A 27,747-nucleotide genomic window follows, 5' to 3' on the forward strand; every position below is an offset into this window, starting at 1 on the left:
TACTGACTGAGGCTTCAGATCATTGTGCCTTCCTTTCCTCAATAGTACCTACTGTTCAAAATAAAACAACAGAGACAGAACCTTGTGACATGAAAAATCTTTATAAATACTCTAAGCTGATTCCTTGCTGGAGGTTAAGTGGTGGCGGGGTGGGGGGACACTTAATTATAAATTTGGGCAGATACAGTACCTGGGTGTGAATCCTGACTCTGCTATTTACTAGCTGTTTAACTCTGGGCAAGTTACTTAACTTCATTTGTAAAACAGAAATAATATTACCTACCTAATAAGATTATTGTGAGGATTACATGAGATAAAGCATCTGGTGTATTTAGTTCTGGCACACAGCAAACACTCAATAAACCTTAGCTGTTATTATTATTACTAGTAGTATGTGTCTGATTTTATTTATAAAATGAAGATCCAAGTTTATGGTTAGGTTTACTTAACATTTTTCCCCATTACCCACTTAATAACAAGTAACAAATAATAAATACAAATGTAACAGATTTGTTACATTTATTAAGCACGCTGGAGTCAGACGAGCCTGGGTTCAAACACTGACTCCAACATAGCTTGGTAACCTTAGGCAAGTTACTAACCTCTCTGTGTCTCAAGTTCTCTCACCTATAAATGGGAATAATAGCATTAGCACCTACCTGCTGAGATTGTTGAGAGAATTAAATGTGTTAACACATATAAAGCTGCTAGCACAGTGTTATCTATTGTATTAGGTCCTAGGTACTCTACAAAAGAGTTGAGGTAGGGGACTTCCCTGGTGGCACAGTGCTTCAGAATCCACCTGCCAGCACAGGGGACACAGGTTCGAGCCCTGGTCCAGGAAGATCCCACATGCCACGGACCAACTAAGCCCGTGCACCACAACTACTGAGCCTGCACTCTAGAGCCAGTGAGCCACAACTACTGAGCTCGCATGCCACAACTACTGAAGCCTGCATGCCTAGAGCCCATGCTCCGCAACAAGAGAAGCCACCGCAATGAGAAGCCCGCACACCGCAACGAAGAGTAGCCCCTGCTCACCGCAGCTAGAGAAAGCCCGCGCACAGCAACAAAACCCAACACAGCCATAAATAAATAAATTAATTAATTAAAATTAAATTAAAAAAAAGAGTTGAGGTAGGATACATAGTCAACCTAGTACAACATTATACATAACAATGCTTTAAGCACTGTAAAACAAGGTTGGGTATTCATAGTTCCTGTCCTCAAGAGTTTAGCTGGAAGGCGAAATACATACATGAAGCAGTAAGCCGTATTAATAAAGCTATCTATTTACCTATAGATAGACATAGATACATATACACGTGTCTAATACATTAGATATAATGTGTGTGTGTATATATATATATACACACATATATACACACACACACACAGATGTAACATATAAACATAGAGTTAAATAAACAGATAGTCCATGTAGGAGAAGGTGGGAAATATTTGCATTTTCAAATGAGTTTGACCCCCTGTATTTTAATCTATTTATTCAACAAATAATTAGCATGCCTGCTGAGTGTCAGATACTGTGTTGGGTACCAGACATACAAATATAGATCAGATAGTCCCTACCTTTAAAGAGCTTCATCTAATGCAATGTCACTAGAGCCAAAAAGGGGAAAGACGAACTACACTTCTGTAAGAAGCCCATCTCCAAAGCCCTTTACCCAAATGAAATCTTCCCAGTTGAGAGTCCACACGTTACCTTAGACCATCTGGGAGAACTTCGTCTGGTTTGGAAGCACATACACTAGACGAGGATTCCGGAGGACTGGGAGCAGTGGCCACCACGCCAGCGACCTCAGATGCTGCCATCATGCTCTGCACATTCAGAAACAAAGTACAGGCTACAAGTTCCAAAATTTCAAAACAAATATATCTCACCCTCTCAGCATGTCCATACAACAGAGTCATATCAGGAAAGAAACACAAAGAAAAAGCTGGGCTCCAGAAGAAAACACTCAAGGGTATTCTCTAGTAGGATATTAAAAGAGCCATTACATGCAATAGGTCCCAAGGGATATCAATCCTCACGTCACTATATATGTACGTGAATGTATATATATACACATATATATATATATATACACACACACATATGTGCGCAAAGCTTTTTCACTTTAGGAGAAATGCAGTCTCACAGACCATGAGAATCTTCCAAATGATCCACATGCCTACCTACCTTGCCTAATATCATTTACAAAGGATGTGATGTGGGGCCTAACATCAATAATAGCTTACGTTTTAAAATCATTTTATGGCTGTTACATTAAAAGCATTCTCCATTAATTTGGAGATGTTCGTGTGAGAGAGAAAAAGCAATATTTTATTGGGCAATCCAAGTATCTTTCACTTTTACTCTGGGTTCCCCACAGATGGGAAAAGTCTGACAACCACTGACTGAGGAAAGTACAGACTCTTTAGAGTTACTAAAGGTGCCAGAGTATGAGAATCTTGGTTACTCCAGCATGAAAATGAGAAGCTGAAAAACACGGTAATCCAAGTAAGAGATGTTGCAGGACAAACTCACGCCTTCTATGGTGAAGAGGAAGAATAAAAATGAATATTGGGGCGGGGGGGGGGCGGGTGGTTGGTGGTGTAACACAGGGTTAGTTTAAATTCTTGTTTTTATTTTAATAGCATCCCAGGTACATCCCTGACCCTCCAAGAGCGCATAGGGCAGGCATGGAGGCTGGGCTGTGTCCACACTTCAGTCCCAGGCCGGAGACCCCCTGTGCCTCAGTTTCCCTCATCAAATTATACGAGGCTCCCAGGAGAAAACAGGCCCCAGATCGCCATTACTGCTCGCACAGGTGCAAACATCCTGCCCCTTCAGGGCCCGGGCCGGGGGTCCTTGGCGCCCGGGAAACGAAACCACAGGGCACGGGTCCTACGTGCGACTCCGTGGCTGAGAGCCCAAAGGGGAGAGGGACAGGGACATCTGGCAGGAGGCTTTAAGTCGAAGGAGCCAAGGGAAGCCCCGCACCGCAACCCGGCGGCGACCAGACGGCGACGCTGGGAGCGACGGGTCCTCGGTGGGGGAGATCGGGGGACGGTCGCGAAGGGGACAATGGGGGGAAGCGACGCCGGTGGTCCCGGCCGCCCTCCACAGGGGGCTGGCCCAGCCTGCAGCTTCCTCCGGCCAGAGCCCCTCCGCACCTTGCCCTCGCCCCCCGCCCGGCTGCCACCCCCGTCCCACTTCTAGGCCGGGACCCCCGCCCCCCATCCCCGCAGCTCCCTCCACGCCCCCCGCCCCGACCCCAGCCCCTCGAGCCGCAGCCCCCGCCCGCGCGCCCGCCCCGCACACACCTCCCGCGCCGCGCCCCCGGGAGGGAAGGGGGGGAGGGACGGGACTCACCTGAGCGGGCGGAGCGGGGGGAGGGGGCGGCCGAACCTGGGGGGAGGGGTCGAGCGCCGGCCCGCGCGCGACACCTCCCACTTCCGGCGGCACGAGCGGCGGGGGCGAGGCTCGGCCGGCAGAGGAGAGGCCGTGGTGGCACTGCGCCGCCCCCGACGGCGCCCTCTGGCGGCCGGAGCCGGCACCGTCAAGGGGTCGCGGACGCTGAGGAAGCCCCTAAGATACTAGTGGACTTCTCCCGGGGCGCAGGGACTAAGGGAGATGCGACCTCAAGAAGGAAGGAGACTTGGTGGAGGGAGGACCCCCTCTAGGAAGATTACAGGGAGAGTCGGGGTCATGACGATCAGAGGAAGAACAGGAACGAGGTGTTTTTAAAGGTCGCAACCGAGATGCCCTTTCCAGAGGACACCATGAAGGAGAGGACCGTCCCTATAGAGAAGGTCCCTCTTGAAGATGCCCCGAGAACTCGGGGCGGTGGGCCCCCGCGAGGAGCACCCACACACGCTGCTCTCTCAGTGGAGGATGCCCGAAGGAGCCGGCCCCCTACAGCCAGTTGCTCCCGGCTGGTCGGGCCGGCCGAGGGACCCGTCGCTGATTGGCTGCGCCGCTGGGCGGAAGTGATGCTACTGTCACTGGCTTCTCGGGCTCCCGGGAAGCCGTGAGTTTCCGCAAGGAGGCGGCGGCAGCAGCTGCGGCCAGGCGGGTGAGTTGAGAACTCGGTGGGGGCGGGGCATTGGAAGTCCGGGTGGCCTAGAACTTGGGGGCAGCCGGTGTCTGAGGACGAGGGAGCCGCACAGAGGGCGCCTTCAGTCCCGGCGTGGGGGAGCCCAGGGAGACGGGGCCACGGAGTCTTGGATCCAGGATAGTGTGGGTCCTCCGAGGAGAGGGGCACATTGAACGGGGCAGTTGAGGCCAGGGAGGGGGAAATCAATGAAACTGACCCCGGTACGCAGCCTGGTTTCTAGGAACAGGTGTAGAGGTTGCGAGGAGGACAGTCTCTTGGGAGCAGAATCTTGGACTCTGGGCTGCCCGTATCATTCCTCTTCTCTCTTGGCACCTCAGAGCTGTAAAGACACGCCTAGCAGTTGGGTGAAGTTTGAGATCTACTTTCAGAGGGTATTTAAGTTTCCTTACCCAGAAGCCTAGGGTGAGGGCTGGGGTGGGGTTAAGGTACTGCTCTGCCAGAGGGACTGGAGGATGTAGTGGTCAGGTTTCTCCTCTCTTCCGGAAATCTGTGGGCTCTACTGAGATTGAAGGAGCCTGCCTAGTTGGGTCACTATCAGGCTATCTAACAAGATTTTTGTATGCACACTGGGAAGGACACCTGAATATCTTGGGACAGTCGACGCTGCTGGAGCGCAGGGAGGAATTTGCCCGGGAACCTCAGAGGAAAAGAGAGGAGATATGTAGATTTGGGGAGGGAAATGTTAGGTGGCGGAAGCCCCCTTCTCCCTTTCCAAAGAGACTTCGGTAAAATACCCATGTTATGTAATGTTTTGAGACTAATCCATTTGCATATTGGTGTGGGTACTAAGCCCTACCTCAAGGTGACCCCCCCTACACCCCACCCCCGTAGAGAGCAGATGCTTCTGAAGCCCAGCCACCAATAGGGACACACATGTTCTGTCACGTATTCACCTGTCTCTGTCCCCACAGTTGCCCACCAGTTCTCATTTGGCTCTTCTGTCAAACCATGGGTGGCAGTCCCAGGTTTAGAGCTTGAGCCCTCACTTGTCAGCCGACTTGCTGAGCTAGTGACTAAGGGTAGCCCTTTAGTGCTGCTTTCCAATCACCCCTTCTCCCCAGGGTGTCCACTTGCCTCTTAACGCCTGTTCAGTTTTGTTTGCATGCTCGGGTTTTCCCCATTTCACCCGCCTCCCGCCTACTCTTACTTCCCCTGGCATCCACAGGAACAGAAATCAGGAAGTTAGCTACCCCCTGGACTTCTAGGGAGCAGTACCACCTACTTTTTCAAGAGGGGTTTTTGCTAAGAGTTCAAGCGCTCTTCTAGGCATCTAGGAAAAAAAGAAAAGACGATGGCCTGACGTTTAGGTCAAGAAGTACGGTTTCTGGGTTATGTACTGATCTGGCCTTACTGGACCAGTTCAGTTCTAGTCTGTGACCTATTTGGGATTCCTGGAAATGATACTTAGTCACTTGCAGTTTCTTTGATCACGGATCCTAGAGTTCGTGGCCAGCCTCTGCTTGCTCCGCTGGGTTTGGGAGGACACCATTTCTTGTTTTCTTGGGGCCTACAGGTCTGCAGTCTGTGCCTGGAGTCACCACTGCTCACAGCGAAAGGGATGCCTTTTCTCCGTTTGCACAAAATGAGCGTGAGGTGGTTAGCCAGACCAGGAGCTCAGCCTCACTCAGGGTCCAGGTGGGAACGGGGCCCCACTGCGGGGAGTTAGCCCTCAGGACAAGGGGACCAAGACGTCAGCTGAGGAAAGATTTCTGTCGTCTCTGAAGAAGGGAGGAGGGTCTCTTCTAAAGAACGGTCATGACTCTGCCAGGAATTTGCAGGAGTCCTGTGACTTTTGAGCCCTTTTCATGGCAACAGTGGGAAAGAGCAGCACGGTGCCTGTTAGCAGCTGTACATCCTGCTTGATTATCTAGTGAGGGACCCACCGGGGTTCGTGCTGGTCCACACTGCCCCTGGGGGCTTATCCCTGTTGGTCAGAGATAACTGTGAATAACAGGAGAGGATCACATGTTTAATGATTTAAAAGGCACGGCTTAGGGATTTCCAGGTGTGCCGTGTTATCGCGCTCTTACCTCTGATGTCCTTTCTCTTTGTCTGCAGCCTTCTGCTCTGATGCCCAAGGGGAGGCAGAAAGTGCCACACTCAGATGCCCCCCTGGGCCCCAGGCCCACTTGCCTCTGCCTGGAGCTAGCCGGGCTCTTCCTACTGCTTCCCTGGGTGATGGGCCTGGTGGGGGCAGGTGGGCCTGGGGCCCAGGGTCTGGAGGGGCTGAGCTGGGCGGTGCGTGTGGACAGCCCAGAAGGCGAAAGGGAAGAACAGTCGCTGGAGCAGCGGGCAGATGCCCTGGCCCAGGCGGCAGGGCTGGTGAATGCAGGACGCATCGGGGAGCTCCAGGGGCACTACCTCTTGGTCCAGCCGGCAGGGCACCGGCAGGCCCCGCAGGTGGAGGCCGTCCGGCAGCAGGTGGAGGCCGTGTTGGCCAGGCACGAAGCTGTGAGCTGGCACTCAGAGCAGAGGCTGCTCAAGCGGACCAAGCGCAGCGTCCACTTCAATGACCCCAAGTACCCACAGCAGTGGCACCTGGTGAGTCCAGCCCTGCAGCTTCTGGCTTCAGGTGGCTGGGCGGGGGGTACCCGGTGCTTTAGTGGCCTCTTGTCTGTGTTACCCTTCAGTGTCCCCATCCTTTGCCTGAGGAGACATTTCTGTGGGCTTCCACAGTGGGCTTCATTCTCGGGCTCCACCTTCCCTGTGCTCATATCCAGAGAGCCGGCGGACTGCAATGGCTGGGCGTGGGTCCTGGGACCAGGCTGCCTGGGCCGCCTGCCACTGACTAGCGTGTACCTTTGGGTGCACTGTTTAGCGTCTCCATGCCTCAGTTTCCCTTTCTGTCAAATGGAGATTGTAATAGTTATGGTTATGGTTAAGTGAACTAATGTACTTGTGCCCACATGGGAAACACTTTACAAGAGTTAACTGGTAACGTTATATTGTACGGTGTTAATATAATGTATATCATATGGCCTACGAATTATATCATCCAACCCTTGACCCTAGCCACCTTCTCACCCTTGTTGCCTGTGAGTGATGCCAGGCTTTCCTGAGACCTAGGCTGTGGCAAAGCTCTCACGTGTCCCTCCTTAGCTCTGTCCCCACCTACCCTTATTGGTCTACAACCTCTCTCTGGCTCCTTGACGGTGGCCAAGAGTGCACAGGGGCAGCTCGCTGTAACTTGTCTCTCTATGGGCTATACTGCGTGTCACTGGATTCCCAGGGCTCAGAGAATAATTCCTGACCCTGTCTCTCCTGCAGAATAACCGGCGGAGCCCCGGCAGGGACATCAACGTGACAGGTGTATGGGAGCGCAATGTAACCGGGCAAGGGGTGACCGTGGTGGTCGTGGACGACGGTGTGGAGCATACCATCCAGGACATCGCACCCAACTATGTGAGTGGCACTGGAACGACCCGAGCCACCGCCGGGCCTTACCTGATTCTTGATGTTCCCTCAGGCCTGTCCCCTTTCTTAGAGGTCATTGGGCCAAATAAAAGGGCCTGGAGGGCTTCCCTGGTGGTGCAGTGGTTGAGAGTCCGCCTGCCGATGCAGGGGACACGGGTTCGTGCCCCGGTCTGGGAAGATCCCACATGCCACGGAGCGGCTGGGGCCGTGAGCCATGCCCAGTGAGCCTGCGCGTCCGGAGCCTGTGCTCCGCAACAGGAGAGGCCACAACAGTGAGAGGCCCGCGTACCGCAAAAAAAAAAAAAAAGGCCTGGAAGGTGGGATGGTGTTCTTCATCTACTCCTTTTCGCAGCCAGCCTTCCAGCCTGGTAGCTAAGTCACTGGACGTGGCTCCAACTCAGCAAGGGAGACACTTCCTGGTTCCTGCTGCCACTCCCTGCCCTGGGGAGTAAGGAGTGGCCCCTGCGGGCAGATTCCCTCTCTGCACAAGTTCCTTAAAGCCTGACTTTTAGGTAGCCCCAAACCTCTTTTATCCCAGGCTTCCCACACCATGGAAGCGGCTCCTAGGCACATCTGTAGTGGCCAAGAGAAATTTTCCAAGAGCTGCAGCACTTCTCAGTTTTGCCTCAAGGTGTCCTGTCCTCATATCTCACAGCCCATGTGGTTTGCAGAGATGGACCCACGGTGCTGGCTTAGAGCCCCCAAATCCCAGTTCCCCTCTCTCCCTGAGCTCCAAGACCTGAACCCTTGTAACCAGCGAGTGACCACATGCCCCGCCCGTTCCCCCACCTTGTTTCAGAGCCCCGAGGGCAGCTATGACCTCAACTCTAACGACCCTGACCCCATGCCCCACCCGGATGTGGAGAACGGCAACCACCACGGCACGAGGTGTGCAGGAGAGATCGCTGCTGTGCCCAACAACAGCTTCTGTGCCGTGGGAGTGGCGTATGGGAGCCGCATAGCAGGTACCTCCAGTCCAGCCTCGGTACATTCCTCCTGTACAGCTGTCCATCCTCTGTCCCTCCCCCGTGAATTCCAACCCGACTTTATTTCACTCTCAACACACAGCAGAAAGCAAAGGTTAAGCTTCTAAGTAGGTATCTGCAGGACATATCGGTTCATTGATTTTTTTCAATGCACTGTGTTTCCAACATGTTTTTAGCAGTGAACCCCACTGTATAAAACAGCTGAAAGTATGAAATGCTCTGGATGGGATATGGAGGCCCGGGCCCCACCTACTCAGACAGCTCCTCCCTTTTTCTGATCATGGTTACGCCCTGTCAATGCTCAGTCCATTGTGATGATAACTCCTTATCCTCATCCATGCTGTATTTGTATTTTAATGGTTTACCAAGTGCCTCCTGGTCTGCCCTTCCTCCGTGACCCCCGTGTGTCTGTGGAGGCCCCTCTCCCTTCTCCCAGCTCTCCCGTTCCCAGCCCTTCTGATGGTCACCGTCTGCTCTCCATCCTTTCAGGAGAGCGGAACAGCCCTGGCCCCCGCTGGGGTGGTACTGCGGCTCCTCCGCCTCTCGGTCTTTGTCCATCGAGGCAGAAGGTGAAGGGAATGCATGGAGACACGCTGTCTGCGTGATTCCTCATAAATGCTTGGGACCTGCATTTCCGAGGTTGGAATAGATTGGCTGTATTCCTCTTACACTCCAGCAGAGGTCAGCAGCCCTCTCTGCGAATGGGGCTACAGAGGGAGCCAGAAACCTTCAGGGCCCAAGTCCCTTCTGAAAGCTCCATTCCGCCCTATGTGGTCACCAGGACGTGACCCACCCCATTTTATTGGGTGAGATTAGGCATCCACGAGAGGAGTAATTCTGATGAGTACCATCTATTGAATACCCTCTGTGTGTCAAGCACCACTGCAGTGTTTTACATGATTAAGGATGCACATAAGAAGGGGACCTTGGATTCCCTACGTTCTAGGCTCTGCATCTTCCCACCGGACCCCAGGATCCTTAAAGTCTAAGATTTAGCATTATGTTAAAAAATATTTCTGGACAGGTACATGCACATGGTATAAAAATTCAAAAGACCCAAGAGTACTTAGAGGAAAAGTAAGTCTCCACAGGGGGGCCCCCCAGCACCCAGCTCCCCGTCTAGGGGACCAGCATTATTGAGGAGCTGGTATGGCCTTCACCGCCTAGGTATCCGGGTACTGGATGGACCCCTGACAGACAGCATGGAGGCTGTGGCGTTCAACAAGCACTATCAAATCAATGACATCTACAGTTGCAGGTGAGGCAGAGCCAGGAACAAGGTGAGGGGGCCAGAGGCTCGGGCACTGGGCGAATCCTCCAACCGAAGAACAGCAGGATGGGCTGACTCGGGCAGGTCCCAGCAGGGCTCTCCCCACTGGGTTCAGCCTGTAAGTCCACTGCCCTCATTTCTCCAGACCCCCAGCGTCTGGGTTCTCAGCCTTAAGCCCCTTGTCACCCCAGTAATCAGGTTCCCACACGAGGAGTGCTCCATCCTGCCTCGTGTTTATCTGTTTATCAAACTCAGAAGGCTCTGGAAGAAATTGGGCATTCCTTTCTAACTACAGCAGAGCTGGACACCCAGCACCAGGCCCCATCACACCACCCCCCAGAAACACACCTGCAGCTCCAGGTTACGGTTATGGAGGGGAGGGGGTGTTTGATAAGGAGGGGCTGAGGCTGGGCTGCCCCCCAGCACTGATGGCACCTGCTCTTCCCCAAGCAGTGTCTCCTGTAAATGCATGGCATTATCCACATGGACATTTCCTTTCAGAGAAAGAATGGAGAACTCCTCAGACCCGAGAGCTTTCACAGATACTCCCTTCGCCGGTGCTCTGCCATCAAGCCTAGCGTTAGATCCCTAGGTCCCATCCATCTCTACCAATCTGTACTCCCTGGGGACCTGAGAAAGGGTTTTTAGGGTCAGGTTAAAGCAGTCCTAAACTGGGAAAGTTTCCAAGGACAAGAAGAACTTTAGCACGTACTTCTGTTTTCCACTTTGGAGTGAGGGCTGGACCTTTGACCCCTATGTCCTTTCATCGTGGGAGTCTGGAGCTGGAGCCCTTGGGAGGAGAGGAAGGGCCCAGGCGGAGGGACGGCCGGCTGAGCCTGGGGGGCCTGGGTGGGCAGCCACAGCCTGGCTCTGGCTCTTCCCACTGGGTGTCTCTCAACAGCTGGGGACCAGATGACGATGGAAAGACGGTGGACGGTCCCCATCAGCTTGGGAAGGTAATTGGGGACCGCGTGGAGACTTTGGAGACCTAGGACCCCCTCTTCATACCGTTCCTGGAACTGCTCCCACCCCACCCCCATTTGCAGGGCCAGACCTACCATGTAGCCCGGGCACCTCCTTTGGGAAGAGCGCTGCTGACCTGGGGTTGGGGGAGTGTGGAGGATGTTCTTAGAGAGAAATGGAGCAGTGCTTTGAGATTGTTTCGCTCTGGTTGTGTGCTTGGCTCCCCATTTCTGGCCCTACCCTCTCTGATAAGCAGAGCCCGTGCACCATACAGCTGTTCCACTAACAGCCTCTTCCCCTTGAGTCCATCTTTAAATCTGTTTCTCCCATGTCCAGTGCCCTTGGCTTTTTTTCTTTTCCCTCTAGAAGGGGAGGAAAGAGTGAGCGGCATGGAGGTTGGGGTCTTCCTATGAACTCCTCAACTGACCTGGACGTTTTGCCCCTCAGGCTGCCCTGCAACACGGGGTGATCGCTGGCCGCCAGGGCTTTGGGAGCATCTTCGTGGTAGCCAGTGGCAATGGGGGCCAGCACAACGACAACTGCAACTACGATGGCTACGCCAACTCCATCTATACAGTCACCATAGGTAGTGGCCTGGTGGCCCCGGGTGTGCGTGTGTGCTCACGCCTGTGTGTGTGAGAGAGAGAGACAGTCGTGACGGGACCGTGTATGTGGGTGTGCCCCCAGCTTCCACGGGTCTGTCTAAAAGTGTATGCACAATCTTCTCTTCTCTTCAGGCTCTGATAGTAAGAAGGGACTAGCCCTGCTCTCGGAGGATGTCAGGACTTCTTTAGAAGTCATGCCCCGGAGCGCTTTCCGCCCATCATCTGGGATACCAAGCCCCGCCCCCGCCCCGCCCCCCCCCTCCATCCCCACAGCTGCTTAGCCCTCTGCTTTGGCCTCTCTTCCATGGGTCCCTTCGCTCCTGCTTGAAGCCTTCCCTGACCCCCAAATGCCCTTTACTTGTGCTCCCTCCCATAGCATTTACCATCCCGGTTGTTTTCATTTACTTACCCGACCTCCTCCCTGACTGTGGGCTCCTTGAGATCAGGTCTGTGCCCTTCTCCCATGGCCCCCATGCCTCACACAGTGTGCGACTTACGGTAGGTAATTGATAAATGTTGAGGAAAATGCATGTGCGAATGGATGAGTAGGTATTGAGGTGGAACGCCCCCCAGATTCACCCTGGAGCCTGTTGAAAGAATGGTCTTAGGGCGCAGAATACCCTCTGCCATTTGAGGCTGCCTGTCCTGGTGAGGAGTGTGGGTACTTGAAGGACTTGGACCACTGAGCTCATTTTTTAAACTCAGGACAACCCCCCAGGTGATAACTCAGAGATGACTCGGATGTTTTCAGGCCCTTGTCTCTGCCCCCATTTCCCCTACTCTGTCCCCAGGTGCTGTGGACGAGGAGGGACGGATGCCTTTCTACGCCGAGGAGTGTGCCTCCATGCTGGCGGTCACCTTCAGCGGTGGGGACAAGATGCTCCGGAGCATCGTAAGTGCCCCGCGCCGGGCCCTCCACTCCCTGCCCGGGCCCTCGGGTTCCTCTTCCCTAGCAGATCTGTGTCCCTAAGGGTCTGCCCCTGTTGGAAGAATGGAGCTGAGGACTCTAAATATATCTGTGTAAAGTGGTTTTATCTTTAAAATTTTAACTTACAAATATGCATGTTATCGTAGGAATCACTCTATCACATTGATTAAGTATCACATTGATTGAAATGTCTTCCTTTGGTAGAACATGGTCTTTGGCTAAATTTCTGTGGCCTTTATAAAAAAAAGGCTCATGATTCCGCCGCTGTGCAGCCCTTATGTAAATACTGTGAGCTCTGTTCCTGTTCATCCTTGGGAGTAAAGCTAGTGGTTGTCGGCACGGAACGGGCGGGAAAAGGAGTCAGGAATGTCTCAGTCAGCCCGAGAGACAGCTCTTTCCTTGGAGCTGGAACTGGAGCCACAGCAAACAAGAGGTCGGAGCAAGGGAGTGGAGTTTCTCAAGCTGTGGGAACCTGTGAAAGAATTCAGGGTCCCGTGCCTACACCCAGCTGACTGAGCTTCATCCCGTCATCCTAGAGCTCCCTGCCTGTCCCCAGTGCCCCGAACAGAGTGATACGGGGACAAGGGGCTCTCGGGCAGAGCTGGGCTGCAGCCAGGTGGTGTCACATTTCTCCAGTGGCCCTGGGTTGGGAGCGCTCTCCAGGGCCATTGGGAATTAGGCTGCTTCCTCTGGGTCAGATTCACTTTCCCAGAGACTGAAATTCTGTTTTGCCACTAAATGACTTTGGTCAGCACAGTGTTTTAAGGCTCAGGGCCCGGCGACCCCAGCCCCTTTCCCCACCCCGAGAGAAGAAAAAAGGGAGCCGACTAAAGTAAGTGGGCAGGAGGGGGTCTGGGTGCAGAGGGCACCGCCCACGCCCACCCCAGGCCAGGCTGGGTTGGGAGGACGAGCAGGAACATCCTGGCAGAACTCTCGGGAACCCGCTCGACCCTGCCCCGGCGAGGGACCGCGAAGGCTGCCAAGCATAATGGTTCCTTTTACTGTGCCCTGCCTGCCTTTCTCCTCCTGACGCAGCTCCGCATCTCACCCCCACCCCTACCACGTTCCATCTGAGCTATAAATTATCCGGAAATGAAAAGAGAGTTTGTTTAGCCAGGCTCCCATCTTTGGGACGCTCTTGCCTTGGAAACCAGTTGCCAGTTTCTGTTCAATCACCAGCTCGGTGGGGCTGTCTTCCTGAGGGCGGGCACGGAGGTACAGGCTGCCCGGAGCCCTTCCCGGCCCTTTCCAGTGGCTGCCTGGGGCTCCTGCCACAGGCAAGTTCACGGGCCTCACAGCTATACACTAGACTGTCACTGTGAGGCTGTTTCCGTAGCAGGAAAAATCAACCTGCTCCCTGGCACAGACCAGGCTTTCCACCCTCACTGAGACTTCCACTTGGAGAGTTTTTGCCGCCTCTTCCATGCGCACGATGTCTGAGTGAAAATGACATCTCTTGGCAGCCTCTGTAACAGCTGGAAGGCGAGCAGTGAGGACAGTGGAGAAAGGGCAGCTCTTGGGAGAAGTTAGCACCTTGGTATCTGACCCAGGAGAGAAGCTTGGAAGAAGATTTTCTGGTCTTAGCATGGGCACCGCGTGCCAGATCCGGAGGGCCATGGCCTGGAGCAGGTTTAGGCAGGGCCCCCCTCGGCTAAACCCTCTGTGGCTCCAGGGTGGATTCGAGCATGAAAAGAACTGGGTGCCAGACGGATGCTGTGTCTCCCTGACCCCCGCTCTCACCTCCCACCTCAGGACCACAGGTGGAAAAGGGGGGACTCGTGGAAACCACCCGAGGCACCAGGCCCAGAGCAGGGAGGCAGGGAGGCCTGTGGATCGCCCCGGGCCAGGGTGGACAGGGGGTGTAGATGCTACACCCATGCTGAGCCCACGGGTGGACAAGGGGACAGCTTCCTCTCCCTGGGAACACACTCCCTTTGTTCGCACGGATGTCACTCCAGGCCCTGTCGCTGAGCTGCCAAGTTGGATTTCCTCGACTGGTGCCGTCACTGTTGTCCCCGCTCCAGCTGGGGCCCAGGAGCTCCCGGCCACTTCCTCTGTCTCCAAGGGCTGCGGGGGCTGGAGGGGCGGGGCTGGGGTTGGGTGGAGGATTTGGGAAGGGGTCACCAGAGGAGCCGGAATCAGGAAACCATCCTCTGCACGTGAGGCCTCTCCCCTCTCTCCAGCTCCTTACCGCCCCCTCCCCCACAGTAACCAGACCCCCAGAGTAACTTTTTAATTCTTCTCAACTCTCCAGAGATTCTCTTGTTAGGCGAAGAAGGAGGAAGAATCTCCTTCATCCCGACCTGCTAGACATTCAGCTCTCGCAATGGAAGGGCCCCCGGAGGCTTGGGCTGAGGCCCAGCCCCGCACCCCTCCCTCCACAGCACCTGGGAACCGTCCCTAACCCAGTCCTCGTCCTCTCCATTCCGCTTCCCAGGTGACCACAGACTGGGACCTTCAGAAGGGCACAGGCTGCACCGAGGGCCACACGGGGACCTCAGCCGCGGCCCCTCTGGCAGCCGGCATGATAGCCCTGATGCTGCAGGTGCGGCCCTGCCTCACGTGGCGTGACGTCCAGCACATCATCGTCTTCACAGCCACCCAGGTGAGATCCTCGCAGGTGGACAAATGGCCTGGCCCAGCCCACGTCAGACTTTCGGTCCCAAGGACTTGGAGGTTTCAGATTCTAGGTGTCCCAGACGTTAGGTGCCAAATCCCGTCCAGAGTTGCATGTGCACGGAACAAGTGTGGGGACCCCGTCAAGACCACAGACCTAAATTCACTCGCACCTGTTCTGCTGCTGCCCTTTTACCTGCAAAGGGGAGCTCCGGCTGGGCTCCTGACTCAGGAGCCTGTGGCTCCTGGCTCCCTCTCTAGAAACGGGCCATTGGGCTGGTGACATCACAGGCCTTTGCCCTTTTGTCCCAGCTTTCCTTGGGAAATCCATTCCTAGCAGCCTTGGTGGGAGAGTCTGGACTGGATCAGCTAGCAGGGCGAGCAGGGAAACTTAAAATCCGAGAGACTAACCGGGACCCCCGTCCTCTCAGTATGAGGATCGCCGCGCGGATTGGATCACCAACGAGGCCGGCTTTAGCCACAGCCACCAGCACGGATTCGGCCTGCTCAATGCTTGGAGACTTGTGAACGCAGCCAAGGTGAATAGGTGTCCTGCATGGAATGACGAAGGAGGTGGGGAGAATGCCTAAGACACTGCCTGGCACATCGCAGGTGTTTAATAAATGCTCGTTCATCTGAGACCCATTTTACAAGTGAGGAAGCAGGCTCGACACTATAATTAAAGTGGAGAGTAAATGGGACCTGAGTATCGTCTGGAGCCCTCAGGGTGCTCTGCCCCTCATCTGCTGTCCTGGACACAGCATTTCCTTGCTTTGGTGCCATAGGGAGCAGGCCAGGTGGTCCGCAGGAGCCTCGGGAGCGAAGGAAGGTGGTGAGGAAGGGGGAAATAAAAAGAGCAGTGCCCTAGGGGCCAAGTAGATGAGAGTGGGTGTGTGGGGTCCATCTTGTTTGTTCATTCGCCGTCCCCCCTTCCTTTCATAGATCTGGACGTCTGTCCCTTACTTAGCTTCCTACGTCAGCCCCGTGTTGAAAGAGAACAAGGCTATCCCACTGTCCGCCCGCCCCCTGGAGGTCCTGTGGAATGGTAAGCAGTCAGCAGAAAGGGGGTTAATCGTGGGCCTGAGGTTTGGGGCGGGGTGATGGAGAAGCTAAACTCATCCTCCCTGCCGGATCCTACCCCCTTCCTGTAGGAGCTGAGCTCCAGCCAAACCTGTGGAGTTTTCTTTGACCATTTTAGGACATGTTGTTGCTTCTGAGTTGGCTGGCCCCCCGGCTGCTTAAACGAGACCTTTCTCCTGAGTTACTGGTGGTGGAAAGGACTGCCGAGCAAGCGATTAGGAAGGCTGGTGGGAGGGCTGGGACTGGGACCTGGGAGACAAGGCACGAGTTGAAAGACTTTCCTTTGACTTCCATGCTAGGAACTTGCCAGACGATTCTCTGCAACCCGGTGGCCTTTGGATGGAATGAGGGAGTTGAGAATGTCTTCCTTTGATTCTCAGGCTTGTCTAATACAGAGAGAGTCAGCTGGGGCCTGTAGGGGGAGGACAGAGGAGTCCCCAGAGGGCTCCCTAGACTGTGGTGGCCCTCCCTCTGCCCACGTGTCCATCACACCTGGGGCCGCTAGGACTATCTGAAGGGGTGAGGGCCGTGTGTTGTCAGTCAGAGATGTCGTCTTACGTTGAGCACAGAGGTTGAGCCCCTTCCCAGAGAAGAGGGCAGCTGGATTGGGACACTTGAACAAGAGGATCTTCTGTCTGCAGATTTCCTGGACTTCCCACTGGGGAGTTTTCCCTGTCTCCAGTTCCTTGGGGATTTTTTTCCTCAAGGATTTTTGACAGGCAGAGTTATTCACTAATTTTTATGGAGATTGAAGCATGTCATGCTTTGTACACAAATGGAACTGTTTTCGCATTTCCCATCCTCCTAGGAAGTGTTCAAACCACAACAGTGGCAAAAGGAGGAATGGCCAAAGATGGGAGCATGGAGGGGAGGTGGAGATGGCATCCCTGGGGTGGAGGTTTCACTGGGAATAGTCCCGTTGTCTCTCTCCCTAACCATGTCCAGCACTTGCCCAGTTTCCCCTCTACGTGGAAGGAAATCCATGGGCCCAGTTCATTGCATTTTCCGTAAAAGGAATGCTGTCTTGGAAAGGGCATAAAGCATCAGCCAAGGCAGAGAAGTGCAGGAACGTTCCCAGGAATGCAGTTCAGTAGGAATCTCGGGGCTTCGCACTTGCATGTCTTGGGGACAGTATGTCTTTTAACTTGTACCTCCCATCCAGGGCTGCTAACCCGCAATCGCATCCATCAAATGAGGGGGTCGACTTAGAGTCCTTCCCAGCTTCGTCATCTTCTGCTTCCCACTAACCAGGGATGTTCCCCGGCATGTCTAACAAACGTCCCTCGGTATAGAGGCGTCTGGCACCTGCTCGTTTGTCACTAGGAAGCAAGAGAAAGAAGGACAGGTTGTCCTGGGCAGAGGAGGGCGGGAGGTGGGATAGTGGGGAGAGAAGGATGGAGAGAAGGGAGGTGAAGACTCAGCGAGTTTTGCTAATGGAGCCCTTCGTTGGTTTGGAGGGCAGCAAGCGGACTGCTGATCTTCAAGGTCAGCAAAGGTGTCTTCCCCTCTGTCGTGACCCCATTCACCCCTGAGCAGACAGAACTGAAGGTCCACGCTTGTGGGCGTGCTTGGAGGCTGCAGAAAGTCCAGTTCACATAGAGCTGAGCATAGTCCCGGACAGTTAGTAAACCTCTTTCCCTATAGCCAAGGAACAGTCTTTCCTACCAAGACCTGGGCGAGTCAGTGTCCAAGGGCTGGAAGGTGAACTTTTTTGTAAGGTAGAAGGAACTGAACATCCCTGAGATGGAAAAGGGGTGCAATACCACTAAGACTCTGGAGCAGTGGTGTCCAAGAGAACGTTCTACAGTGATGAAAATGTTCTCTATCTGTGCTGTGCAATTCGTATGAGGTTATTGAAGATTTTAAATGTGGCTCGTGTGGCTGAGGAACTATGTTTGTGTGTTACTGTAATTGAATTTAAATAGCCACGTGTGGCTGGTGGCCACCTTCTTGGGCAGGGCAGCTCTAGAGCAAGACAGGAGGAGGATGTAGGGGGAAGGGGATTGACGCCCCTCGGTTCCTTTAGCTCTGACTCTGGGTCTGAAATCTCTACCAGAGGGTGGGAGGGAGGGCGGGGTTTGGGAGGAGTATCCAAAACACAAGGGAGCCTGTGTGTATTTACAGAAGATTCCCGAACACCACTTGCAATTACCCTTTTATCCTTGTTTGCAGCCAGTGCTGGTTCCCCCTCTGGCCATGCTTGAGTCCTGTTCCTTCCTGGCTCTGAATCTTCCTCTCCTGCCCAGTCTTTCTCTCCCCACTGATTCCTCCTCCTGCCTTCAAACACCCTCCGAGCATCTGTTAGGAAACACCTTTAAGTCTCTGCCCGCCTCCAACCAGTAACCTTTTCAAATGAATTAACCAAAGCAATTGCTCGCCTTTATCATACCCTCTCCACCGCTGAAGACTTACTCTATCACTCACAGTGCCCCTCTCCTGCTCAGACCAGGGGCCAGCTCACAGCCCATCCTTCTCAGCCCTCTTGTTCTCTGACTGGACTAACGAGACCTGTGTGGCAGCCTCCCTCTTCCTGTGGCTGCAGTGACCTCCTTTGCTCCATGGCCCTCTTCTGGCTTCTCTGCCCAAGGAACTTGGTTTTTCTGTTCGCTCTCCTCACTACTCCCAAACCAAGAGTGCCTTCTATGACTCATTCCATGTTCTTGACCCTCCCTCTACGTTTTCTCCCTCGACGGCACAGCTGTGTTTATGGCTTCCGCTGCCACCTCTCCACAAATGATTCCTAGATCAACATCTCTTATTCTGATCCCTAACCAGCGAGAGGGGTAGAGATTTTTCTGGCTTCTGCAAGATTATGGGCAAATAAATCCCTGGGATCTTCGGGGTGGGGTGGGGTGGGGGGAGGGCGGTTGGAAAAGACCGCAGCTTGCCAAAGGCAAAATAATATGATCATCATCAACTAAGATTTGAGTGTTTAGGTGCGAAGCACTGGCTTAAGGATTAACTCATTTAATTCTAATAAAACAGTTCTCGTGTTGCCACATGGCTGGCCACCCAAGTCGCTGTACACCCCAATAAGGAAATGCATGTAACGTGCCACTGCGTACACGTTACATGCTAACACAGACAAGCACTCGCGGGGCTCTTTTTGGATTCCATTCTGTTCTGTTGTGCTCTATAACGTGTCATTTACTCTCCGTTAGGCCCTTATCTTCCATGTTAACACTCTCCTTCAACTATGCCAGGAATATTTTCCTCCATCTTTCTATTCCTAAATCGCTGTGTGCTGTTGGATATCCCATCAGTACTTTACGTTTAAAATGTACAGCATCTTAGATTTCATTATCACCTATCGAAAGCCAGCTTGCTTTCCAAGTTTCTCTCATTTCTGTCTGTGCCATCACCATTCCCTAGGCTCCCAAACTTGAAACTCGGGAGTTTTCAATCCCACTGTATCCCTTGCCTCTCCCTAGGTCTTCCTCCAGCCCTCAGAATTTTGTCTTTCATTTATTTCTCTGAAATGTCTCTTGATTGATTGACTCATTCGTTCTACAAGTATGTGAGACCTGCCTCATCCCAGGCACTGTACTAAGTTCTAGGGGTTCAGAGATAAGACACGATTCCTGCCCTCAGAGAGCTGCTCCCAGTCCCTCCTGCAGGTAGAGCGCAGTGTTACAAGCACTGCAGTGGAGATGGCGCAGGTGCCTCTTGCCACCCCGGAAGACACAGGAGGGTTCTCAAAGCAACTGAGATTGACCCCGAGTCCCACCAGGTAAGCTAGCCGGGGGAAGAGGCGAGGAAAGGGACATCCAGGCAGCAGGGGCAACACGTGCAGAGTCGACGGTATCTTCAGGGAGCGCAAGCCACGTGGTGTGGCTGGAGAGTGGCTCCTGACTGGCAGAGGAAGACTGGAAACTCAGGTGGTAGGGCCACATGGAACTGTGTCTGCCATGGTAAGGAGTTTGGCCTTTATCTTGAAGTTTGTGGGGAGCCTTCGAGGTCAATTATCACCAATTGATGTTAGCAGTAAGGGAGAAGGAGAGCAGTCAGAGATTCCCGAGGCTTTACCTTTTAGAGATACATGGGAAATCTTCACTAATGAAAGGATATGATGCCTGGCGATTCTGTCAAAAGAATCTGGGGAGGGGCTTCCCTGGTGGCGCAGTGGTTGAGAGTCCGCCTGCCGATGCAGGGGACACGGGTTCGTGCCCTGGTCCGGGAAGATCCTACATGCCGCGGAGCGGCTGGGCCCGTGAGCCATGGCCGCTGAGCCTGCGCGTCCGGAGCCTGTGCTCCGCAACGGGAGAGGCCACAACAGTGAGAGGCCCGCGTACCGCAAAAAAAAAAAAAAGAGAATCTGGGGAGGGGAGAAGTGGGGATCATCGATGAAATGAGATTGGCCATATATTGGTAGTTATTGAAGTGAGGTGTAGAGAACATCTGTTTTCTCCATTTATATAGGTCTGAAACTTTCTATAGTAAAAATTTATATATAAAGGTGTACGTATATAGATGTACATCTATATACATACACCTATATATGTAAAGATTTCTGAATTTTTAGCTGGAGTCATTGATTAGATGGTGGTGCCATCACATGAGATTAAGAACCCAGGAGGAAGAAGAGGTTTGGGCAAGGACTATGGAGTGTGAAGAGCTGAGGAAGAGAGTTTGGGCTCTGCTGTGTTTGAGGCTTCTATGCAGCATCTAAAGGTTGTATTCAGAAAGCAGTTGAATAAATAAGTTTGAAAGTCTAGACTGGAGGTAATGGTTTGGGAGTCACCCACATAAAAATGGAAGAGAAAGGTCTGGGAAAGAAGGAGATCACTAGGGTTGGGGGTAGACAAGGATAAAAGAGGACCTAGAACACAGGCTGACATTAAAGGAGTGGACAGAGGAAAGGGGCCTCAGAAGAAAACTGAGAAGAGATGCCTGAGGTTGGAAAAAAAACAGGAGGATGGTGTCACTGGAATCTAGGGTAGTTCTGATGGGAGTGGGCAAGTGGGCAAGGACTGAGGGCGTCCCTGGTTTATCAAGGAGGCCATTGGTGACCTTAAGAAGAATACTTTGGGACTTCCCTGGCGGTCCAGTGGTTAGGACTCCGTGCTTCCACTGCCAAGAGTACTTTGTTTCAGTCTATTCATGGGGGCAAAAGCTAGACTGCGGTGGGTTGAAAAATCCGTGGGGACAGAAGAAGATTCCTGGTTAAAGACGGTGAATTGAACACGCGCTTTTATCTCTGCTTACTCCCAAAACCTCACCAAAGTGAGAATAAAGGAATAAAAGTGGTATAAGCACAAGGACAAAGAGAATGAGAGACGAGACCACAGCAAAGGAGAGATTGCAGCACATTTTTGGAAGACGGAAAACGAGTGGAGAAGTGGGCAGGACTAAGAAAGTTGCAAACCAAGTACCTGTAAGGGTGAACCTAGGCAACAGGCTCGTTTCATGCCTCAGAATCTCCAAAGGCTCAGGACTCGGAGGCCCCATGCACTACAGAAGACAGAGATGAGGTGTGAGAGTAAAACGAGAGATCAATTAAAAGGCAGACTCCCAGGTGTCTTCTCCCATCCTTAGCAGCCTTATCCGGGCAGGAGTTGGGAATTTTATTCTCCAGAGCCCGGGGCCCCAGGTACAGCAGAAAATAAGAGACAGAGAGTGTACCTTAAAATGATAAACCATGGGGACTTCCCTGGTGGCACAGTGGTTAAGAATCCGCCTGCCAATGCAGGGGACACGGGTTCGATCCCTGGTCCAGGAAGATCCCACATGCCGTGGAGCAACTAAACCCGTGAGCCACAACTACTGAGCCCGTGCTCTAAAGCCCGCGTGCCACAACTACTGGAACCCGTGCACCTAGAGCCCGTGTGCCTAGAGCCCGTGCTCCGCAACAAAGAGAAGCCACCGCAATGAGAAGCCCGCGCACCGCAGCGAAGAGTAGTCCCCGCTCACCGCAACTAGAGAAAAGCCCGCACACAGCAACAAAGACACAACGCAGCCAAAAATAAAAAATTTAAAAAAAAAGATAAACCGTGAACTATGACCGGGACACGTTACAGATAAACTAATTCTCATAGCTAGTAAATGGCAGAGCTGGGATTTGAACCCAGGCTGGGTGGCTCCAGAGCCCATGCCATTAGCACCAGCAGGCACAAGAGTTGAGAAAGGGTTTATTTCACCGGCAGTGACAGCACAGAGTCCTAACCACCGAACAGCCAGGGAATTCCCCGCTCTTTCTTCTTTGATCAGTTATCCATGCTCACATCGGCTTACCCTTAGAATCAAGCAGTTTAGCTGGGCTTCCTGTCACCTGTTTCTTCTTCCTACTCTGATTCAGCCTACTCACAGCTGTTGAGAGTAACCTTCCTGTAGCACTTTTTTTTTTTTTTAAACTCTGTCCTTGCTCGATAATCTCTAATAGCTGTCAGTTGCTTGTTTAAAGTAAAAATTTTAAAGCCCTTCCCATGCTAGGTCCCCTGCCCATACTTTCATATTCTCTCTGAGCTTCTTCATCTGTGAAATGGGGGTGCTGCTCTCTGCTTTGCCTGTCGGCATGAATTAATGAAAGGAAAGTTGCTTTGGAAAGAATCATTTCTCATTGCAGCCTAATTTCTTAATATTCCCCAATTGAGTCTTCCACTTCAGTAGTTTGGTGGGGTTTTTTTGTTTGTTTGTTTTGGGTTTTTTTGACTTTTTATTTTGAAATAATTGTAGATTCACAGGAGGTTGCAAAGAAATGTTCAGGGAAGTCCTGTGCACCCTTCTCCTCATGTTAAATGTCTTAATTCTAGGATAGTAGCAAAACCAAGAAAATGATACTGGTCCAATGCAGAGCACTTATTCAGATTTCACCAGTTAGACTCACATTTCTGTGTGTGTGTGTGTGTGTCTGTAATTTTACCACATGTATAGCCTTGTGTAATCACCACCACAGCCAATATCCAGAACCATTGCATCCCAAGACTCCTCAGTGCCACCCCTTTATGGCCACACCCATCCCCTCTGTACCATCCCTAGCACCTGGCAACCACTAATCTGTTCTCCATCGCTACAGTTACGTTATTCATGAATATTACGTAAATGAAATCACACACTGTGTATCCTTTTTTTTTTTAACATTTTTTAAAAAATATTTATTTATTTATGGCTGTGTTGGCTCTTTGTTTCTGTGCGAGGGCTTCCTCCAGTTGCTGCAAGCAGGGGCCTCTCACCATCGCGGCCTCTCTTGTTGCGGAGCACAGGCTCCAGACGCGCAGGCTCAGTAGTTGTGGCTCACAGGGCTAGTTGCTCCGCGGCATGTGGGATCCTCCCGGACCAGGGCTCGATCCCGTGTCCCCTGCACTGGCAGGCTGACTCTCAGCCACTGCGCCACCAGGGGAGCCCCCAGGGAAGCCCCTGTGTATCCTTTTGATATTGGCTTTTTTTCATTCAGCACAATTTCCTTGAAATTTTTTCACTTCAGTAGTTTTTTTTCTTAATTTGTATTTCCTTCAGTATTAAACTTGTTCATGTCCACCTCTGCCTTTCTACATGCCATTTCCCCTTCTAGAATACCCTCTACCAACACTCTCCACCAATCGTATTCACTTCCTCCCTCTGAGTGTGTCTCACGGCTGCGTGCCTAAACCCATCTGACTCATCTCTGTTCTAGCATCAGTTATGTGGACCGCATTCCATATCATTTTCCACTTGCACATAGAAGGCAGAGACCATGTGCAACTTTTCTCTATATTCCCAGCAGCTAGCACAGTGCCTGAAATGTAGGAGGTACTCAGTAAATTATTTTTTGGGTGAGCGAATGTCGGAAATTGCTCCGTTTGGTTCTTCCATTGTGTCTTGGGTATGTGTTGTCCTCCCAGCTGGACTCTAAACTAGATTGTAAACTTGAAAGCAGCAACTGCATTCCAGTTACTAGTGTACACGAGGTTCAGTCAGGGTTGCCAAAGATGTTTGTATGTGTCTTCCATGAGTATGTTCCTTTGTCTGTTGGGGTGAAGTGAGGGCATAAGTGTTTGTGGGGCTGGTTTCCCAGCTGCCCAGCCTGACTTCCCACAGTCAGCAGGATGGACCTGGAAATGTCGGGGCTGAAGACCCTGGAGCACGTGGCCGTGACAGTCTCCATCACTCATCCGCGACGTGGCAGCTTGGAACTGAAGCTGTTTTGCCCCAGTGGCATGATGTCTCTTATTGGCACCCCCCGCAGCTTGGACTCGTATGTACACGTGCCCTCACCTGAGCTCTCTCTGCGACAAGGGCCTTTTCCAGGAAAAGATATGGGAGGAGTGGACACTGGCAGTGTCCTTAGCTACCGTGGTACTGGCTTTATTACCTTCTTTGTTCAAGTGCTTACAATGGGCTCAGCACTGCACTTGAAATATAGCTTCTTTTCCTTTTTTATTTTTTTACATCTTTATTAGAGTATAATTGCTTTACAATGGTGTGTTCGTTCCTGCTTTATAACAAAGTGAATCAGTTATATGTATACATATGTTCCCATATCTCTTCCCTCTTGCGTCTCCCTCCCTCCCACCCTCCCTATCCCACCCCTCTAGGTGGTCACAAGTTTCTTTAATCCTAGTAAGGACCATGCAGGGTAGACTTTGTAACCCTTTACAAATGAGGAAACAAGTCACAGAGCTAGTTAAGTGCCTGAGAGAATAGCAGTAAGCCTAGACCTATGGGACTCCCAAGCCCGTGTTCTCTCCACGTTTGCTTTTTCCACTACACTACATTGACACAGGTCCCTCAGCCCCTGAGATCCCAGGGGCAAGGGCCAGCACTTGAGGGCCCTTCATGGCACCCTCCCGATGGCTGTAGCTCAGACAACAACTGCTACTACAGTGAGAAAATGCTTTTGGGCAAAGGGGTCAGTTCCCTGCTCCATGCCTTCCTCTGTCTCCTCTGTTCTTGCCCCAGGGACCCCAATGGCTTCAATGATTGGACCTTCTCCACTGTGCGGTGCTGGGGGGAAAGAGCGAAAGGGACCTACAGACTCGTCGTCAGGGATGTAGGTAAGCCTGCCTGCCCGCCACCAGGGCCCTGCCTTTCGTGATTGTCATCTGGTCCCTCTGGATCTCAGAGTCCCCACAGAAATTGTCCCAGGTGGAATACATAGGGTTGCCATCGGACCAAGAGGGTAGATGCCAAGACGTATGCCCCACCCAAAACAATGGGCATTGATACCTAGAATTGTTCATTCCTACTACCTCTCCTATTCCTTGGAGGAGTGACTGATCCATTTTTCCTCAGGATAGCAACAAAAATTCCTTGTTGAAACCACATTTCAAGTTCTTTCACATATAACCATCCTCCGGCCAGCCCTGGTAGGCAGGTAAGGGCAGGACTAATTTTCACCGTTTTTTTTTTTTTTAAAACTGAGGCCCACCCAGAGGTTTGAAGTGACCTGTGTGAGGTCACACAGTATCTCAGTGAGGACTGGAAATTGAACCCAACCCTCCCAACTTCCAGCCAAGTTAGGTGTTCATCACCAGACTGGTGGTTTTCAAACCTTCCTTTAATTTAGCTGGACTTTTTTTTTTTTCCTTCCCAAGAAAAATCCCAGCTGAAACCCCAAAATATGTATGAAAGAGGCAAAACTTCTCCACCTGGGAGTGCCACCTTTCACCTCCGCCTTTCGGGAAGGGCACCCCGAGAGGCACGTCTGCGTCTGGGGTCAGTGGGACACAGTTAGACAACTACTGTGGCCGCTCATGTGGTCTGAGTCCCTCTGGGTGGCGGGGTGGGCAGGGCCTCTGCTGTCTGTGTGGCCAACAGCGGGGCGTGGCTCACGGACCGCCCTGCTTGTGGCTCTAGGAGATGAGACGTCCCAGGCCGGCATCCTCCGGCAATGGCAGCTGACCCTATATGGCTCTGTGTGGAGTCCAGTAGACATCAGGGACAGACAAAGGTAGGTGTAGACACATGTGTCAGAGGGAGAGGGACTCACGGGGTCAGGGAAAAGGCCACTTAAGGAGTGCCACCTCCCTGGGAACCCACAGCGTGGCCCTCCCCTGTTTGCTATGGGGCTTCCCTCTGTCTGGCTGTGAGGTGGGAGGATGGGCGAGGCAGGCGGTAGAGGAACCAAGCTGAGTAGGGCATCCTCGTCTCCTTTCTTCTCCACAGGTTACTAGAAAGTGCCATGAGTGGGAAATACCTGCATGATGGCTTCATGCTGCCCTGCCCTCCCGGGCTGAAAATCCCAGAGGAAGATGGTTATACCATCACCCCTAACACCCTCAAGGTACGAGGGCCAAAACCCAAGCTGCAGGCAGGCAGAAATGTCCTGAGGGATGTGGTCCTTGGTGGGAGACTCAAGGTGACTTGGGGAGTGAGGGGTTGGGAAGACCTAGGTCCCCACTCTACAGGCTAACTCTCCAGGGCATTCCTTGTGTGGGGGGAACAGGGGGAGTGGTTTGGGGTGGGAGAGGCAGCCCCTAGGAAGAGAGAGAGTTTCTGAGCCCATTGTTCTGGGAAACCACCCTTACACAGGTGTTTGACTTTCCCCCAGACCCTGGTGCTGATAGGCTGTTTCGCCGTCTTCTGGACCATTTACTACACGCTGGAAGTATACTTGAGCCAGAGGAATGTGGCCTCTCACCCAGTCTGTAGGAGTGGACCCCGCCACCGGCCCCAGCGCAGCCGAACAGCCAGGGAGGAGGGGACAGAACTGGAATCAGTGCCCCTTTGCAGCAGCCAGGATCCAGGTGGAGTGGGGATGGAGAGCGAGGGCCCTCCCACCACCTCCGGGCTCCACGCCTCAGACCTGCTGGATCAAGGGAACTGGAGCCTGTCCCAGAGCAGGAGTGCCCTGGACTGCCCTCAGCACCTGCCCCCAGACCTGCTGCAGGGGAAGGAGGCGCAGATTTGCTGACCTTGGGCCTGACAGCCAACACGGGAGAGGCTCTAACTTCCTAAGACTGGGGAAGCTTGGAAAGCTGCTCCGCAGTCCCGGGAGCTCTGGGGAGAAGGCAGCCCCGATGCTTCCACCTGGGACCAGAGGCCTAAAGAGCACCCTCTGGCTAAAGACCACACTCAGGGAGGGCAAGGGCCTTCAGAAGGTACAAGCGGAGCCAGATTACAGTCTCGCAACAGCCATGGAACCTTCCTCCAACCCAACGGGAGTTTTTGGTGAGAAGGTCTCGGACAAGGGATTGGGGCCCCTGCTGGGCAGGTCTCCATCCTTGTTTCTCCAGGGCAGGCCAGTGGTGTTGGGCACAGGGACCCTCACCCACACATGGCCAGAAGAGCATCTCAGCAGAAACATCACTGGGGTCACTTGGGAAGAGGGCTTAGGGGTGGAGGCTGGGAAGAGCCCCGGACACGCCTGTCCTTTTAACGACCCAGGGGCCAGAAACAGCAGACTTTTCCTCTCTCCCCCTCACTTCCAGCCTAAGCCTTGGACCTTGGCATATGGGCATGGCAGTCAACCCTCAGCTTGGCACACATGCCCTGGAAGCAGCTGCCTCCATTAGCCCTGATCAGAAGCCAACCTTGAACACACCCCTGACCCCCTCGCCATCATGCCCACCCTTCATCCTGAAGGATCGGTACGACGCACCTGGCAGGGCTAGGGCACATCCTGGGGGAGTCTGTGGCAGGACTGGGACAGGTGTCGGATCAGGCACTGGCCCTGCAGCCCTGTGACCACCCGTCTTCCTCTGCAAAGTGCTCAGGGAAATGGCCGTGCCTGCCGGAGGCCAGCCATCTGCCTGGCAGGCTGCGACTCTTCCTCCCATTCTTGGCCTCCTTCCCTCTTCTGAGCTAGTTGGTCGATTTGAATTTTTTTTTTTTTTTTTAACGCTTAAGA

The 27,747-nt window shown here is 53.0% G+C and overlaps 2 protein-coding genes across 3 annotated transcripts in view; one reads left to right on the forward strand and one right to left on the reverse strand.

The window, feature by feature from the left end:
* RNF214 (ring finger protein 214) overlaps positions 1–3,382 on the reverse strand; it is a 47,683-nt gene extending 44,301 nt beyond the window's left edge. The window contains exons 1-2 of one of the 2 annotated variants that reach the window (XM_065882654.1): positions 3,377–3,382; positions 1,724–1,839 (exon numbers count right to left, since the gene is read on the reverse strand). In XM_065882654.1, coding sequence (XP_065738726.1) covers positions 1,724–1,836 — 113 coding nt within the window. In that variant the 5' untranslated portion in view covers positions 1,837–1,839; positions 3,377–3,382. Of the gene's footprint in view, positions 1–1,723; positions 1,840–3,376 lie in introns of those variants that run through there. The other variant, XM_065882655.1, reaches the window with a different exon arrangement.
* A 2,809-nt stretch (positions 3,383–6,191) lies between these two features.
* PCSK7 (proprotein convertase subtilisin/kexin type 7) lies at positions 6,192–26,811 on the forward strand. Its single transcript, XM_065882264.1, has 15 exons — positions 6,192–6,662; positions 7,389–7,523; positions 8,335–8,500; positions 9,689–9,779; positions 10,693–10,747; positions 11,202–11,340; positions 12,151–12,251; positions 14,725–14,892; positions 15,335–15,442; positions 15,846–15,948; positions 23,997–24,153; positions 24,858–24,952; positions 25,755–25,848; positions 26,064–26,181; positions 26,449–26,811. Exons 1-15 carry the CDS (start codon positions 6,192–6,194, stop codon positions 26,809–26,811), a joined length of 2,364 nt encoding a protein of 787 aa, XP_065738336.1.
* Positions 26,812–27,747: the final 936 nt, after the last annotated feature.

Source organism: Phocoena phocoena, chromosome 8 (genome assembly GCF_963924675.1).
Source record: "Phocoena phocoena chromosome 8, mPhoPho1.1, whole genome shotgun sequence".
Lineage (NCBI taxonomy): Eukaryota > Metazoa > Chordata > Mammalia > Artiodactyla > Phocoenidae > Phocoena > Phocoena phocoena.